Here is a 16,970-nt window from a genome sequence, read left to right as displayed (position 1 = left end):
GCTTTGCCTCTCTGTGCCACTTTCGGCCTCAGGCTCCTTGTTCTTGGCGTCCGTCGCAGTCTCGCTTCACGCAGTAATGATCGAGCTCTGTAGGGGCTGTACAGGGTACAGCTTTTGAGTCTACTGGATCTGAATGTATATAGAGTCGATCTGAAGAAAAAGATGTCGTAGTAGACCCCGGTATCTGGGACTTTGTTCTAGGTGTAGATCTCCTGGATCGGCGACTGTTCCGCACAGGTTGTGTACTCCGGATATATATTTCTGGGCAGGGTCTCTTACTCTCTCCCATGGCAATTTGATACTCACATTGACCCCCACCGCCACGGCCTTCCCTCCCCCATCTTTAGATTTACCATTTGTCGACATACAGGACCAATTGACCTGCTCTTCACCAAAAGTTACCCCTCAGAAGATCACAACAAAGAACAGTACCAAAATGCCACAAGACCACACCTCCCACCCCCTCCAACGCGACCTCTCCGACGACGACGACGCCCTCCTCCGCGAACTCGAAGAAGAAGACGACACAGCCTACCGCGCCCACCGCACCGAACAACTAAAAGCCGAATTCGCGACGTCTCAAACACCAGGCTCCCAACAACGGACAACCCTCGTGCAAGACTCGCTCTACCCAACACTGAAAAGCGACCAGGCCCTCCTGGACACAACGACACAAACCCAGCGATGCGTAGTCCACTTCGCACACCCTGATTTCGCGCGGTGCGCTACGATGGACGGCCATATTCGGGCGCTGGCGTCGCGGCACCAGGATGTCAAGTTTGCGAGGGTCGATGTACGTGAGACGCCGTTTGTCGTGGAGAAGTTGAAGATTCGCGTTTTGCCTTGCGTAATTGGTTTCTCTGATGGGGTTGCTGTTGAGCGCGTTCTGGGTTTTGAGGGGCTGGGGATTGCAGGGAATGATGGGTTGGAAGGGTTCAGTACGGCGACGCTGGAGAAGAGGTTGCTCAAGGCTGGCGTGCTGTCTCAGACGCGGTTCAATGCGGATGAAGACGAGGGGTCCGATGCGGGCAGTGAAGATGATGAAGAAGGCGATAACCGGAAAGGGCGCAGGGGTATAAGGTCTGGAAATCTGCGGGCCAACAATGGTGACGATGATGATGATGACTGGGATTGATTGAGTAGTCGCGGAGTCGGTTCTGCAGTCCACTGTCTACTACATGGCATGGTCGATGTCAGAGGCCTAGCTCAACTACTACACTCCAATCGAGGGTGCTACAGAGTCAGCTCGACTTGCTGATAGCGACCTTCGCCCTCTTACGCAGGGTTGGGTTTTACAGGGCGGCGGCCTCGTACGGGGTACAAGCAGCTGTGCAGCGTCTCAACCAGCCAGGAATCATGAACATTGGCTGTCACTGGACCTCGATAACCAAGTCTTATACCAGTTGAATAACCAGTCAGCCTCGCAAAACCACCGACATCCTCGTGCTCATTTGCGTAGCTACCTATGTAGAGGAAATTGGCTCGTAGAGCAGCGCGTCCGTGAGACTCGGGCTGCAGAAACCCGCGCCATTCAGCAACGCTAGCTCAATACGTACGCCTGCGCATGACATTGGCATGACGGGGGGTGGGAAATCATTGACAAGCTGAAGATACGGTTCTCGACGCAGGTGAACACAGGTCCTAGGTCCCAACTGCCCAGGAAGATTCAGACCCAGAGGTGTGCGCACTCGTGTTCTCTCGACCGGACAGAGATTAGGCAACATGCACCTTTTTGGTGACGCATAGTCTGCCAGAAAGCCCGCCTAGAGTGCATAGGAGAGATTCGAAAGGTGATCTTATGATCTAAGACAATAATCTTCATTGGAGGTAGAATGGCAGCGGTAAAGAAACATTAGGAAACAGGAACTGAACGACTACCTGAAACTGCATAATCGTAGAAATAAAGTTACACGTAATGTAGCAAACAGTGTGTCAAGCAAGGTAGATGGCTTTTGACAGGCCTGAAGAGCCACCAGCAGTGCTGAACGAGATCACTGAAAACGGAAATTTATACAAGGTTATCGAAAAAAAAGAGAAATCTTCATGGACACCATTGTTTCAACGGTTGCGCCGGATACACTTCCAGATAAAAAAGCAAGATAAAAGCCCCGCGCGAAAACAGTGAAAGGAAGCTGTTCATGATATGCAGACCCAAAAAAGAAAGAGAACAGACATACGACCACAGCTTAGATGGCGACATTCTTCATTTCGCCCAGGACTTCGTTATCCAAGCCGGGCGTAGAGGCTCCCTGGTTTGACTCGCGTCTTTGCAGCTTTTCAGGTTCGGCCTTGCCCGTAGGCGTTTGTTCCCCGGGGCCTTCATTTTCTTTCCCAGAGACCTGAGGAGTCACAACCTCCAGCAGATCCTCGCTCTGAGAATCCTTCGTGGTAGGCTTGTCGGCGTCATCTGCAGGCTTAATTTCGGCATTATCAGCACTTTCATGGACAGGGCTAGAAGCCTCCTCCGTGACGCGAGCGAGCGGACTCGAGATACCAAACTGTGTCTTAGGACTCTGAGCAGACCCCCGGTTCGGGAAACGGTGTGGTGACCTTCCGCGCTCTTCACTGGGGCCCGGGCTGCCGTAGGGAGACTCCTTGCCAGACTTGGTGCCAGTGTTCAGCCCCAGCCCACTGGGTGCCTTGCGGCGAGGTTGTTTCCGGCCGTGTTTCTGATCCGTCCTCCAGCGCATGATTTCTAGGTAAGGGGGTTCCACATTCTGCGCCTTGAATTCAAGGAGTTTGAGTTCATTCGACTCCTCCTCGACAACAGCCTTTCCACTGCAGAGATCGTCCGAGAAGACGGCCAGGAAAGCAGCCCAAGACCGAGCAATCACGTATTTACAATCGTAGTCTCGGCCAAAGATGATGACCTGACCCCATTTGCCGGCGGGTCCTGGAGCAAGATCGATCGCGATGCAGTTGCCGCCCCAGTCGCGAGCAAGCGGAATCCAAGCGGGATGGGCATAGGCCTTCTGGACTGCACCCGGAGGCTGGGAGTCTTGCCGCTCAAGTAGGTCCTGCCTCCACATTGGGTTTGACGCCTGAGGGGGTGGTGGCGCAGATGAAGAGCTGGCTGTGGCTTTCGGAAGGGGTGTATTGACCATAGTTGGGGAGGCAAGGAATTCCTCATTCACTGTCCTCCAGTTCTTCCACTCCTGGACAATTTCTTCGCAGTCAAGGAGCATGCAGCCGAATATGATACCAGTAGGCAACCCGGGGCGTTCTTGACCATCGTGGTTCATCAGAGATTCGCGGACTTCCAAGGGCAGACTGCAATCTAATTCGTGTTCCAGCTCGTTGATATCGTTCTGAGTGCAGCCCTCGCAAAGGTTGTCGAAGAGTTCTTCGTAGTGGCTCTCCAACCAGCGCTCGATCTTTCGCCAGGAATGGGTTACAGGAGGGGGAGGCGGCGCCCCATCGTGAAAGCTTTGCATTTGAATCTCCGGGGTTCCCTCTGCACCATTGTCTGCAGATCGTCGAGCGTTCGACGACATCGATCGCATTCCGGGAGAGTAAGGGCGACCGGGAGAGCTGACTCCGTTTGCTTGTTCGTCCTCGTAGCTAGTGAGATCCGGCCGAGACTCAATGGCACTTGTCGCGATGGATGTGAGAGGCTCATGGCGGCTTTGGCTGAGAGGTACATGTCTACCTGTTCGATAGGGAGAGTCGTGGGACGCGTGTCTGTCGTAGGAAGTCATCGTATGCCAAAAGGAGCGCCATGTTGAAGCGAAGCTGTTGTCGACGGACAATGCATTAGTACAGGTCAAGTGGAAGGAAGAACACCGAGGCCGCAAAAAATACTCACGGGTTCGTCATGTTGGAAGATCAACAGAAGCGAAACAAAGTGACCGTAAAGCAAGAATAATGGAGATAAGATCCCTTCTAGTACTTATGCAAAGCGCCAGCGGACCATTGAGCAATGACAATGGAGGAGTAAGAAGGGATCTGGCCGGGCGGGAGAAGACAGGCGGCTAGGAGAGCGAAGAAAGGGAGGAGGATCCAACGGTCTGTCGGAGAGCGGACGGTAGAGGAGGCAAAAAGAGCGTTTTATAGAATAAATTCAGAGGTAACTGACTTGGGCAGCAGATGAGGAGAAAGTGGTTCCAGGTCTAAGTTGGAGACGAGGAGGGAAGATTAAGAAGAGAGCGAGAGCGAGAGCGAGAGAGAGGATGCGATCATAGGAATGATGTCGACGTGCCTCGACGGAAAGAAAGAGTGGGAAAATGAAGGCGGCCAAGCACCGTTGATCAGTCTCCCGCTTCTTCAGTCGTAGTCCCCTGGCTCTAGATTGATTACGAGCTGAACGGTCAACTGGGCCTTGTTGCTCCGTGCTATTCTGTTCCTCTTCCCTACTGAAATGATTAATTTTGTTGTTCACTACCCCTGGCAAGTGGGAAGGAGACCGCAAACTGGATCTCTCTCCACATCGTCGCCTTCATTTCGCTCTACGTGTCTAGACTCTGCCCACGATACTCTTCACTACTGTGCATCTACTCTCGACGCTATACGTACGTAGGTCCCTCTCGACTTGCCTCCTGATTCTATAATTATCATTCCATTCGTTCATTTTTAGATAATTAACCAGGGGCGGCAGTTTATCGTCCGTTGCTGCCGATTGCAGGTCGACGAAAACAAACACCCGCATTCCTAGAGGGGGCCACAACAGATGTCCATTCGCGGCATACCATTTTATTGTTGTAATGTCTACGTAGTTTCTATCGTTTGAAATCATGCAACTGTTTGGGGCTGTATGAGAATATAGAGCAAAGAATGAATTGTGATAAAGAGCGTGAGGAAATCCGACATAGGGATCGTGTTAAAAAGATCGTGGGGAACAACCCAGCTGTAGGTGTTTGAACCGAGTCGGACGCATAAAAGACATTGAGTAATAGATAACGCAGGGGCGCTGTCATTGTTACCGACTGGAGTTTCCTCGAGGCAGTAACAAGTGACCGTGCCTGTGCACAGCAGGATAAAAGGAGAAAGGAATCGCGTAAATGAGCGGTGTGAGGAAATATGATAATCAAGAGGTAACAATAATGGTGACTGAAAGCCAGATGAGGACTTAGCAGGTGATCGTGAGGTGAAGGGAAAGGGACTCGATGCCATCGCCAGCAAACGCATGTCCTTGAAACAACGCTCAAAACATAACCGGACACCAGGCCTGATGCAACCAAGGGTATACATGCAATCCCTGCATTGACGAACAAAAAAGGTTCGCCAGCCACAAAACCAGCCGCTAGTAACATGAACCATACCATAACACCGAAGCCCTGTCACAAAGACACTGTCGAATCTAGCTGCTGGAGCAAGTAACAAGGAGAAAGAGCATCGAGCCCCTTGACGCACGAATACAGAAAAATTCCAGATAGAACAAGAAATTGTTGAAATTGTCGAATCCCTCAGAGCGTATAAGCGAGAGAAAGGATGATTGCTCATTGCAACCATGCTGACCGTAAGATATCACGAGACGGCCACGTGAAAAAAGAGGTGACTCGTTAAGTGTGTTGGAAGCTATGCAAGTGAACTCTGAATGCCACTGGAAGCGATACTCGAATTGACATCGAGCTTGAGTATGCGCCGTAGATCATCCTCCATCTTCTTCGTGTCAATCGGGGGCAAGTTCTGGGAGACAGGTGACTTGGAATGAAGCTGAGGGTGGTAAACCGGACTTTGTTGATGACCCGAAAACTTTGGAGGAGAATACCCGCGGGATGGCGAACCATATGCGTGCCTTGGAGTAGGAGGCGCATTTCCCGGGGTGGAAGCAAGGACCCCGTTGCCCCGAGTATGATCGTGTGCATGGTGATGCTGTGGGGAGTTGAAATGCATGTGGTGAGATTCCCGCCGAGGCGCAAATCCAAGGGGGGACGAGTGTTTGCCCGAGTGATCTCCTTGGGAGTGCATGATTGGTGGGCCAGAGGTAGTTCTCATAGGGGTTGCAAAATGCGGTGGTACCATCGGGCTGAGAACAGGCCGATCCTGTCTCTGGTTCATCTGATCATGGGACGACTGAGAGATCGAAGATGGTCGCTGGGGGCGAGGATTGAGGAGTAAGGTCTTCAAAGCTGCTGTTTTGGCCTTACGCTCTTCCTCATCAAGATCCTGCAAGCCTGGAGACGGAGAGCTAGCTGATCGTAGGGCGTTCATGCGATCTTTGTAAGATGGTGCAAATGATGGACCGATTTGGGAGTAGTTGTCAGGCGCCTCCATCTCGAAGGGGAACATTCGAGCAGTGTCATTGTTGGACTTCCGGTATAGATAAGACTTTGAATCAGTCTGCGGCGAGCGTGCTCGAGGACTTGGCTCAGGACTTTGCTGAGGCTGGGATCTCCTGGCCTCAACTGCCGCTTTGAAGAGAAAATCTAGTGGGGTCGACTCGCGCTCTTCTTGAGGAGCGCATGGGCGCGATTTGGGCTTCGAAGGCGTATTCTCGATGTCGGCGTCTGCCTCAAAACTATCGCTATCGTGTTCAAGTGTAGGTGCGAGGTCAGACTCAGGGAATGACTTTGAAACAAAGCTTGGGATTGGCAGCGCCGAGGGCGCAGGTGATGCGTGGAAAGTGGGACCGGCATAATGTGTATCTTTCAAATGAGGTGTGTTGATGTTATTGTTGGGGTGCGAAGACGTATGACGATGGCCGGGTTTGCTGGTTGTCGGAGAAGACCTGTTCACGTCGCGGGGCTTCTTAGCAGATCGATTACCCTTCTTCTTGGACAAGGTGATAGTGCCCGAAGAGTCAGTGGGCGCTTCTCTAGGACTCGCAGCCCCTGGTGGCGATGAAGGTGGTGTTGCCAGTGTAGAAGCATTATGGGCCGACGGTGTTGTCGTTTTCTTCTGGTTGCGACGGTTATTCCGGGGGCCCCGCGGTGTTAGAGGTGTGGGAGATTGAGTCGACATTGCGACAGGTCGGCTTAATAAATAAACAGCCTTGTTTCGAGATAAGATGACGCAGCAAAAGTAACTCCGTAACAACAACAATAAGGATAGCAGTGACGCAAGAAGCAGTAGATAGAAAATAGCTTCTCGGTAGCCTGTACCGAGGAATAATTCAACGCTGAATTACTACCAAGAGATGCCGAACGCAGATAAAGGTCGTGATGACGGACGGCTATTCCGGTCGAGGAAAGGCGGCTTAGTCTAATTAAACGATCGGGGGAACAGTCGAAGGAAGCAGTTAATCGAAGCTCGTTGAAACTGTCGCGTTTAGAATAGGTGAGCGAAAATGAGAAGAAGTAGGAAGAGGGATATGAGACATTATTGTATGGTGGGCGACATGGGGAGTGAGTCGTTCGAGGTGAGGTCAGGAAGGAATCGAAATGAAGCCTTACGCACCTCAGAGGCTGGGTTGATGAATCGGGCGGGGATCAGGCTTATGACTAAGGAGCCTGACCGCCCCACGCCACCGTCACCCCAGGCTGAAAGCTGTCACGACTCACGCCGCAACTAAAGTCACGAGATCCTGCAAACAGAACAAACAGACCTAGCCAGCAGGTACCTGGGCCATTGTTACAGAGTAGAGGCCTTTATTGAGGCCTAGCTTTGTCAATTTCACAACACCACAAAGATCTGGAAAGGTATAAAGCTAAACATCTTTTCCCCTTCCCAAGTCACTGCTTCTAGTACTTCAACTAACCCGCATCCATAGCTCGCACACCTTACTGAAGTCACCGGTCCCGAAGAAGCACTCCCGGAACTACGTAACCGCCTCGTTCTGCCCCTCCTCATTCTCCGCCCCAAGGTTCTCGATATCACCAAAGCTTATACGTATACACAATGGCCGACGTCGAGATGAAGGAGGCCTCGTCCTCGAAGGCCAAGGCTGTCTCCAAGTCCGAGGGAGTTAGCGATGGAAAGAAGAAGTTCGAAGTTAAGAAGGTACCCACCGGCCCATGTACACGCCAGACCTTCCAGCATTTCCCTTGCTAATATGATAACTTCTAGTGGAACGCCGTCGCTCTGTGGGCGTGGGATATTGTCGTCGACAACTGTGCTATTTGCCGAAACCATATCATGGATCTTTGTATGTTGCTCTTACCTCCACCCTTTCAATAGCGCTGACGTACTGGCAGGCATCGAATGTCAAGCGAACCAAGGCTCCTCTACGACGGAGGAGTGCACAGTCGCCTGGGGTATCTGCAATGTAAGCTCATCTGCTAAGTCATCATCTGGGCAGTACTAACAAAACACCAGCACGCATTCCACTTCCACTGTATCTCACGCTGGCTGAAGACCCGTCAAGTCTGCCCTCTCGATAACAAGGACTGGGAGTTCCAGAAATACGGACGGTAAACACATGAATTCGAAAACGGGGGAAGGGGAAGCGGCCAGCTGTGTAGCTTAATTCTGAATGTTCTTGGGCGGCGTTTACGGATCTTCTTTTATTTGCTTTGCTGTTACCCTTTCTTACGCCTTTCCCAGATTATGAAGCATTTGGCGTGTAGACCCTAACGAAAATGTGAAATTGTTCCTATGGATAACATCTAAACTACAGTGTATCTCATGCAACCTTAACCCCATCAACCGTAATCCCGGGTCCTCCTGCTGCGGGGACCAGCCATTTCTCAGGGTGTTTATTGTAGAAAGGCCACGCGGGAATAACGACAAGCCCGGTCAAAATAGTGCCAGTTAATCCAGTCCAGAGCGATAGATAGATATCTTCCGAAATGTATCCGACAAAGAAGGAAACAACCTAGAAACGCCCATCACAGTCAGCAAGGCACGTAGTCTTGTAATATCGGAGAACAGAAGATGGAATCTAAAACTCACTCCAGATACTATTAAAAGCATCGTCGATAATATGTCTGTGAGCTGCTGACCGTGGAAGTCCTATCAAGGAGAAATGGCCAAGTTAGCGCTGGGCAAGTCGCGCAATGATCGCGAAGGGTAGGAGCAAAATCACTTACGATTTGGCCTTCGAAGGCATCTTGGATTGGAGCCAGAATGTCGTTCATGTTAAAAAGAGTGTGTTGCTCAATAAAGAAACTCAATAAGGAAGCTATAACATGCAAAAGGCTTCTAAGTGATGTGGATTGTTGTGGTTCGATCAATAATGGAGCACGGAGAGTTGAGACTGGAGTAAGTTGTCCAGATCCCACGATAGCGGCTTTATCTTATCGATAACTAGATATCAGCCCACCACTATAGTATATACTACCTTCCTCCGAATGCTCTAAAGATGAGATGAGAAAGACTCTTTATTCGGGTTCTTTGCCTAAATTTAGTAGGAAACTAATTCACTGGTGGCATCACGATATACGCGCATATCATGGCATCGGCTATCCTGCTAAATTGAACCGGCTGACATTTACAGACTCAGCTGGTGTTGCGCTGAATCGAGTGCTCGAAGCAATGTTTGCTGCTCCTCCAATGCATCTCATTCAGATGTGTCATATTCAGATGAACACGTGAATTTTTCCTTTTTGGTCGACTTAAGAAGACTCTATATATCCGAATCTAATAGTGTATAAGAGGAGATTTTGAGGTGCCGGAGAGCTAGTGCTGCACAACGGTGCCATCCTGAGCGGGTTCGAGGAGCTTCCACTGGCAAGCGATGCCCTGAGAGGTGAAGCGCGCGATGATGCGGTCGGCGATTTCAGAGAACCTGTCTGTGGCCAAGGCTAGGATGGTAGGCCCGGCTCCAGACAGACAAATCCCGAGGAGACCAGGTTGTGTGCTGGGGGTCATTGATTGGAGAACTTCTGTGAGACCGGGAATGAGTGTCTGGCGGTAAGGCTGGTGAACCTTGTCTTGCATGGCGAGATAGATCATGTCGGGATCTGGTGGAGAAGAGCCTAGGGCTGCAGGAAGCAATGCCGCACGTTGCAGGTTGAAGACCTGGTAATGTTAGTTGTCAAATGTGCTTGACTGAGGCAACAGGCTCCAACATACCACATCGGCTCTTGAGTAGCTTGGAGGTAGGACATTGCGCGCGTTGGCCGTGGGCACCACGAAGTCGGGAATAATGGCAATCGCCTTGATTTCCTTTGCCCACTGGAACTTCCTGTAGTGTCCGATACCAAGAGGCGGCTCTGGCGGTTGCCGACCGGTATCAATTCCACCAGCTGGGGCTGGAAGCACCTCACTGAGAGGAATCTCCTTGCGAGCTACGTCCTCCGGTTTGAGTTCATTGAGGTACGTTCCGACGAAACCTCCGAACAGCGAGGCAGCAACATTATCCGGGTGTCGTTCTGTCGGTGAGTTAGCCGGCTGCAGCGACTTCAGGCGCTTTTACATTTGAGAGGGTGACTCACCAATCATCAAGCAGTAGTCGAGCAATCTATCCTTGCTCAGACCAAGCCCACCAACCTCATTCCCGAGCACGACACCAGCGACCACTGCAGTGCCCGATGAACCCAGGCCCCGGCTCAGCGGGATAGGGTTTTTGATATGCACCCGCGTCTCCGCAGGGAAAGATCTCTGGTCGTGACATCTAAGTACGTACAGGGCTACACGTGTAATCAAGTTGACTTCTGGGTCCAAGCTGATCTTTTCGGTGCTGTTGCTTTGGTCGTCGTACGTAATGACACAGTTCAGTGGCTCTTGTGACGAGGTCTTGGACGAATCAATGGTCACATGTAGCTCGAGGTAGAGGGACAATGCTAGACCGATGACATCGAACCCAGGGCCGATGTTCGCGGACGAGCAGGGAGTCCGGATGACGAACGATTTTGAAGACATTGCGGGGAAGCAGTGGTGAGAAGACAAGTGCGGGACACGGTGCAAAACCCGAGATAAGGTACCAATGGCTGGTCCGGTTGGTCGCTGGGACGGAAAATTGCTTTTGTAGCAGTAATTCGTCTCCTACGAGATCCCAGAGCACCTTGGAGCGGAAGTTTCGTTTGTGACTCGAACTGATAATTGATCTCGAGCTATGACTACAGAGCCTTGGCACACCGAGAAATGCCAAAAAAACTCGGACCAGGCCGACTTCGGGGCCCCGACTACTCCGTAGTGATCTAGAGTATGCAGCTTGCAAAAGTTTGGGTCTCCAAGCCAAGCATTTCTGCATCAGAAAAAAGTAGATCCATGATCCATCAGCTGCCCGTCGTCTGACCGGCATAGTCCTCCCCAATCAGAGGCACAGTAATCGGCATCGCGTCTGGACAGTGCGCAGCCTTAAGATTTTGGAGTCGGAGTTCGCAGGAGATTGTTGAGGAACTCCTGTGGTTGTGTACCAGTACCTTTGATCCTGTAATATGCAGTGCCTGAACTATTTCCAGTTTCCACTCTTTGTTGGTGGGTATCCGGTGCTGCAATTAGTCGGTGATAATAATAGACAGCAGAAAAAACAAAGCTTAGGCCGCCCGTTAGATGGATCAAATCAAGGCCGCAAAGACGGGAGCCTTTCATGACAGTGGACAGCGTCACGCTCACAGTAGTAGTGTGGGCATGGGCAGGCAGCCCATTCGGCCGTCGGAGGCTCACACTAAAGGAGCTTCCCGGCCAGACTCTTTAATCCCTCAAAGCGGAAATCTCTGCTAGTCTCCTAGTGCCCGCCCCTCGCCGTCGGCCTTTTCCTTCGCTCTCTTGCATACTTCTGCTCTGAATCTTCATATATTCAGACTCGGTCTCTCTTGAGTCTGTTCTTTTTTTATTACATCAACTCAACTCTTTCTGAGTTCATTTGGAGTGCCTTTTTCTTCCAGCCTGTAGGGTCGTGACAATTTGCTTTGTCCGTTACAACCCCTATTAGCTGAATCGTGCATCATACTACGGGAACCCGCAAAGTTTTCCCCAGCCGCCATCACTACCCCTATATCCGTTATAAAAGCGGATATCTCAGTCAGTCCTGAATCTCGACGATAGGACTGGCCGATAGTTGTTCGTTACCGAATTCATATTCCATCAAGCCACCAAACGGTTACGTCAAGTCCGTCAACTCTGCGGTGAACTGATCGCAGATTTCGCTTTGAGGAGTTTTCCTGCCAAAACTCTCACCCTCAGCAACCACGGAGCTCCAGCGCTCCTTTTCGCCCTACTCAGTCAAGTTGGCGGGCCTTCGCTTCATCCAGTCCTCTTTCCAACACCCTCTCCTGGGCCCCAAGTTCAGGGTCTTCTGCGGGGGAGACACTAGACCCCCCTAACTGGGCTTTCGCATACACCTCGAACTTTGGCAAACGAACGCGTACCGGTAATGCCAGGCCCTTGCGAGGGGTCTGGCTAATGGATGGAGGAGCAACTATTCCGGGAGTAGTTCACGCATCCTTCTTTCTCTTGTGATTCGATACTATACATACACTCTGGCGACCATCAACGACAACAAGCAACCCCTTGCGGTGACTGTGCAGGTAGCAGCAGCTTTTCCAACTATACGATCCTAGTTACGTGATCTCGAAACATTTCAAGATGTCCGAGTCGGCAAAATCCGAGAAGTACATGGACCTTACCAGGTTCAGCACACCTGTGCCTGAATTGGATGACCATCGGTTTCATATGGACGACCAACCACGCATTGAAACGAACCCCGACTTGACATTGAGCCGTCAGAATACCGCTCAGCAAGGGATCAATGAGGTACCCCAGCGCCCCGACCTACTACAAATCCAAGACGTCTACAGGGATTCGGGCCCATTTTCGCGAGACTTCGAACAGGCAATTATGGATGATGATCGCTCCGCGAATGACATGAATGCTGCAGGACGCCGCATCTCCGTTGATCCAGCTGGGAATGCTCGTCATGGCCGAACTTACAGCCGCGGTCATCAAGACGTTGGAAACAGGTCGCGTAAGAGCTCTGTCTCTGCCAGATCATCCTCGCCGCCCAATTCCGTGGACGCCTTCGCAGATCCTCGCCGCAGGGAGCGCGCAAATACACTAGAAAGCCACGGCCCACCAGATCTGGAAGCTATTCTCCAGCGCACCGTCTCGGGTGGTACAAGACGACCGACCTTCAGCAATGCCAGTATCATCCGACCTCAGCCAGGTGATATCCAGCTAGACTCCACCGAGGATACTTGCGTTCCGCCTTTTGAGGAACCTGGGAGGATCCCTGTAATCGACTACGAGGAATTGGAGGAGTTTGTGGCCTTGAACCAAAAGATCAAGCCTATGGTTAGTCGGCGCAAGCATAGCCTGAGTTCCCAGAACAGGTATTCGCGTGTCTTCCAAGACCTTCGTCCCGGTGCCGAAAAGGTCACCGAGGTTGATGAAAAGCGTTCATCAAGTGCTGGAATCTCACTTGATGGCTCAACGCCGCCCAAGTTCGACGAGAATATCTTCGACAACGCCAACGAGAAGCGATTGTTTGAGCACTTGAAGAACGAGAACGAACCAACTCGCTTCGGTTTCTTCTCATCAGAATCACAGAGTACCGTTCATGCTGCGGAATTGGGAGATCTTGTCCTACCCGGGGACACATTCAGAGATCTCTTCCAGCTCGGACCGGACGGCGGTGTCTGGTGGCTAGATGTCTTGAACCCATCTGAGGCTGAAGTGAGCGCGCTGTCGAGGGCGTTTTCCATTCACCCTCTGACGACGGAAGATATTTTGACACAGGAATCGCGCGAGAAGGTTGAGCTTTTCAAGCAATACTACTTTGTTTGTTTCCGGACATTTTATCAGATCAACAAGGATGATGAACGATTCATGGAACCGGTCAATTTCTACATGGTCGTTTTCCGCGACGGTGTGCTATCTTTCTCATTCACTGAGAACCCTCATCCCGCCAATGTCCGGCGCAGAATTGGAAAGCTCCGTGACTACGTGTCGCTCAGCAGCGACTGGATTTGTTATGCGATGATGTAAGTCTGCTTACTAGCCTGGTGGCCTGCACTGAAGTGTAGATCATTTACTGACGTTTATAAAGTGACGACATTGTTGATAGCTTCGGCCCTGCTATCCGGGAGATTGAAGTTGAGACTGAAGCAATTGAAGACCTTGTGTTCATTGCGCGCATGGATGACTTCGAATCATTCTTGCCGCGCATCGGTAACTTACGGAAGAAGGTCATGAGTTTGATGCGCCTCCTGGGAGGTAAAGCCGATGTTATTCGCGGTTTCTCGAAGCGATGCAACGAGCAATACTCGGTGACACCTCGTGGTGACATTGGGCTCTACCTTGGTGACATTCAGGATCACGTTGTCACCATGATGTCCAATCTGGCTCATTTTGAGAAGATGCTCAGTCGATCTCACACCAATTACCTTGCCCAGCTGAACGTGACAAACTTGGTTTTGGGAAACCATGCCAACAAGGTCTTGAGCAAGGTAACACTTATCGCTACGATTCTCGTCCCGATGAATCTCATCTGTGGTCTCTTTGGAATGAACGTCCATGTTCCTGGACAGGATGTGCCTGGGTACGGCTGGTTCTTTGGAATCATCGGAGTGCTTGCTGCCGTTGTTGTAATCAGTGGTCTAGCTGCTCGGTTCTATAAGCTTGTATGAGACAAGCTTCGAGCACAGTGCGCTTGGTTGATGTTTTTGGTATATAATTGCAATTCTTTGTTTAATATTTGGTTGTTTATAATATTTCTGATTATCTAGTACGATGAACCCAGGCATCAGTTGAAGTACTTTTGTCTCTTGAATCTACTATAGAGTATGAGACAGGGTGTATTGTAAACGCAGTACTAGCTCCGTACGGGGCTATAATTAGGGAGATTCCGAGACGTGGCGGTGCAGCCTTATGTGATAGTGTGGCTGGCCAGGCGGAAAAGAATCCAAGCTTATCCAAGTGTGCACATCTTCAATTCTTCAAAGACAGGATGAGCTCACTACTTTCGATGGAGTATTAGCCACTCTGAACACCGACTCGCGATTTACCCCGACAACCCCTGGCCGAACTTCCTCAGATTCCGCGTATGACTCGGTCCTGCTCTCCTCCACCTCCGCCCTCAGCACTCGGTGCTCCGCCGTGAGAGGGATCCTGGCTGCAGCCATTTGATGTTCCTGATAACATTTGGATGTCTCCGATGGCTCCAAGCTGGGTCGGGGCATCCAAACCTCCCATGCGACGAAGGACCCAACCTCCGCGATACCGCCTCGGTGCGACAGTGAGCCTCACTGTTTTCCTGCTCCTTGCCGTTCCCGCCGTTATTGGTCCCGCGAATGCTACCGATATATCCCCGCCGGAAAAAGGGCACGGACAATTGATCGCGAAAGATGTCGCACCGGCGGAATTCCCATATCTCAACTCTTTCAACGGTTTACTTATCAAGGATGAGGAGGCGGAGCCGGGCGAACTGCGGGGTTTGGATCTCGTCAGTCGAGCCACAACGACTTTGAGGAACAATCACTATGAGGAGGATGAAATAAGCATGGGAGATTCGAGCCGAACCTGGTCCTTTACGCCGAATACTACATCGAGTGGCAGCACCAACAGCACCTCGAAACGCGACACGGCCACCGTCTACCTATCGCTCACTATCTGCTCGGGGCCCATTGTCAACGAGACCGCATTGGGCACGGCCTCAGGGCTACCGCAGCTGTCTGTATATGTTTCAACTTCCGATCAGGAACCTGGATCGGGCAAGGATGGCAGCAAGGTGCATCACTCTTCTGAGGGGTACTTGAGTGCAGAGGTGACAACAGATTCCGACGTGTACCTTACAGTGGTTGCTCCTGAGGGCGGAGCCTACACTGGGTCCTACTCGTACCAACTGGCGGCGTCCACAGACGAATACTTCCACAATGTCGAAGACCACTATGACTTTCTTCACGTTGAAGGCACCGGCTCGGAAACGGCTCTTCTCACCACCATCAAGCCTGCCGACACAAGTCTCACCGAGGCCCAGAAGAAACAGTGGAACAACAACACGGCAGTATACGGCATATTCGTCAACAATGCCAACAACACCGCTGTATCTGGCTTGTCGCGGTCTTACTGTGCTCTGGAGAACCACTCTCAAGCCGGCAAGGGTGTTGATGTCCAGACGAGTATGGCCAAGCGTCAGCGCCTAGACAATCAACTTCAGGAGCAATTCTACATTACCAGTCTCAACCGCAGCTCCGATTACACGGCTGTTCTCGGACTGGCAAATGCAACAGACAATAGAAACGGTCATGCCGGCGGAGGAGGAAAAGTCTGGCAGCCGAAAAGCTTCGCCACGAAATCAGGTACGAACCCATTATTCTAATGTCTTCCTCATCCTCAAACACAGAGCTAACAATCTCCCAGACGGAAACTGCGACGTAATATACGGCCTCTCCTTCTGCTCCGAAGTCGCATACTCCGTGCCCTCCAACCCATCCCTAAACATGACAGCCCTCCGCGACAAATACGACTCCTACGCCGCAGACCTCTACCAAAACTTCAACTTTTCCCTACAACAAGTCCAATGCAACACCTCCAACGAAACCATCTTCTCAATGGCAACAACCTGCGACAATTGCGCAGAGGCCTACAAATCCTGGCTTTGCAACGTCACGATCCCGAGATGCGAAGATTACTCTTCCCCGCTCAACTCAACGCACTTCATCATCCGCAACGCGAATCAAACATTCCCCAATGGCACCGAACTCACCAACCAAACGCTCCGCAATAGTCCGATCCATGGGAAACCGCGGCACACCGGACTCATTGACCAGGACATCAACCCGGGACCATACAAGGAGGAACTCCCCAATATAAGTGTCTGCCATGACCTCGTGCAAAAATGTCCCATGAGTCTTGGGTTCAAGTGTCCGAGTGGAAAGTACTTGCCCTTTTCGTATGCTGTCAATGCTGCTTCAAGCCTGGGTCCGCTGTTGGGAGGCGTTGCGGGGATGTCTTCGCTTGTTTTGGGTGTTTTGGGGGTGTTCTAGAGGTTCTCTTTATTAGACATTGCTCTCTGTTCATATACCATGTCTTCATGGCCGCTTCTGCTTCTGCTTCTGCTTCTGATAACGGCTCTTGTCATATACTATTCGTACATACATACACTTACTATACCCACGCTGTCATGTTTGTCTTGTCTCAATGTTCGAGACTATTGCTATGTATGTTTATACGATTTTCATTTCCATTACTCGCAACCATATTACTCACAG

General features: G+C 51.2%; 8 protein-coding genes across 8 annotated transcripts; 4 read left to right on the top strand and 4 right to left on the bottom strand.

The window, feature by feature from the left end:
- Window positions 1–289: 289 nt before the first annotated feature.
- BDV14DRAFT_169239 (thioredoxin domain-containing protein) lies at window positions 290–1,839 on the top strand. Its single transcript, XM_073768009.1, has one exon. It carries the CDS (start codon window positions 437–439, stop codon window positions 1,133–1,135), a length of 699 nt encoding a protein of 232 aa, XP_073630750.1. The 5' UTR covers window positions 290–436; the 3' UTR covers window positions 1,136–1,839.
- BDV14DRAFT_169238 (SMI1/KNR4 family protein) lies at window positions 1,817–4,201 on the bottom strand. The gene has a single exon (XM_073768008.1). The coding sequence runs from the start codon at window positions 3,696–3,698 to the stop codon at window positions 2,187–2,189; it is 1,512 nt and encodes a 503-aa protein (XP_073630749.1). The 5' UTR covers window positions 3,699–4,201; the 3' UTR covers window positions 1,817–2,186.
- Window positions 4,202–5,387: 1,186 nt separating this feature from the next.
- On the bottom strand, window positions 5,388–7,326 carry BDV14DRAFT_22251 (uncharacterized protein). Its single transcript, XM_073776314.1, has 2 exons — window positions 7,257–7,326; window positions 5,388–7,197 (listed from the first exon to the last, which is right to left on the bottom strand). The coding sequence occupies exon 2, from the start codon at window positions 6,898–6,900 to the stop codon at window positions 5,515–5,517; it is 1,386 nt and encodes a 461-aa protein (XP_073630748.1). The 5' UTR covers window positions 6,901–7,197; window positions 7,257–7,326; the 3' UTR covers window positions 5,388–5,514.
- Window positions 7,327–7,467: 141 nt separating this feature from the next.
- Window positions 7,468–8,460, top strand: BDV14DRAFT_22191 (SCF ubiquitin ligase complex subunit HRT1). The gene is made up of 5 exons (XM_073776310.1): window positions 7,468–7,577; window positions 7,649–7,878; window positions 7,945–8,023; window positions 8,073–8,143; window positions 8,194–8,460. The coding sequence occupies exons 2-5, from the start codon at window positions 7,777–7,779 to the stop codon at window positions 8,290–8,292; spliced, it is 351 nt and encodes a 116-aa protein (XP_073630747.1). The 5' UTR covers window positions 7,468–7,577; window positions 7,649–7,776; the 3' UTR covers window positions 8,293–8,460.
- Window positions 8,342–9,075, bottom strand: BDV14DRAFT_22203 (signal peptidase complex subunit 1). The gene is made up of 3 exons (XM_073776312.1): window positions 8,907–9,075; window positions 8,770–8,829; window positions 8,342–8,692 (listed from the first exon to the last, which is right to left on the bottom strand). The coding sequence occupies exons 1-3, from the start codon at window positions 8,952–8,954 to the stop codon at window positions 8,501–8,503; spliced, it is 300 nt and encodes a 99-aa protein (XP_073630746.1). The 5' UTR covers window positions 8,955–9,075; the 3' UTR covers window positions 8,342–8,500.
- Window positions 9,076–9,088: 13 nt separating this feature from the next.
- BDV14DRAFT_22197 (uncharacterized protein) lies at window positions 9,089–9,494 on the top strand. Its single transcript, XM_073776311.1, has one exon. It carries the CDS (start codon window positions 9,184–9,186, stop codon window positions 9,409–9,411), a length of 228 nt encoding a protein of 75 aa, XP_073630745.1. The 5' UTR covers window positions 9,089–9,183; the 3' UTR covers window positions 9,412–9,494.
- Window positions 9,310–10,899, bottom strand: BDV14DRAFT_22211 (homoserine kinase). The gene is made up of 3 exons (XM_073776313.1): window positions 10,254–10,899; window positions 9,892–10,190; window positions 9,310–9,837 (listed from the first exon to the last, which is right to left on the bottom strand). The coding sequence occupies exons 1-3, from the start codon at window positions 10,678–10,680 to the stop codon at window positions 9,496–9,498; spliced, it is 1,068 nt and encodes a 355-aa protein (XP_073630744.1). The 5' UTR covers window positions 10,681–10,899; the 3' UTR covers window positions 9,310–9,495.
- A 1,449-nt stretch (window positions 10,900–12,348) lies between these two features.
- BDV14DRAFT_188222 (magnesium transporter CorA family protein) lies at window positions 12,349–16,745 on the top strand (the record flags this gene model as incomplete). The annotated part of the gene is made up of 5 exons (XM_073771035.1): window positions 12,349–13,742; window positions 13,808–14,381; window positions 14,508–14,512; window positions 14,962–16,058; window positions 16,120–16,745. 5 exons carry the CDS (start codon window positions 12,349–12,351, stop codon window positions 16,743–16,745), a joined length of 3,696 nt encoding a protein of 1,231 aa, XP_073630743.1.
- Between the last annotated feature and the right edge of the window lie 225 nt (window positions 16,746–16,970).

Source organism: Aspergillus stella-maris, assembly GCF_047715825.1.
Source record: "Aspergillus stella-maris strain CBS 113639 unplaced genomic scaffold BDV14scaffold_12, whole genome shotgun sequence".
In the NCBI taxonomy this organism is placed as follows: domain Eukaryota; kingdom Fungi; phylum Ascomycota; class Eurotiomycetes; order Eurotiales; family Aspergillaceae; genus Aspergillus; species Aspergillus stella-maris.
This window is presented reverse-complemented; position numbering and strand designations above follow the sequence as displayed.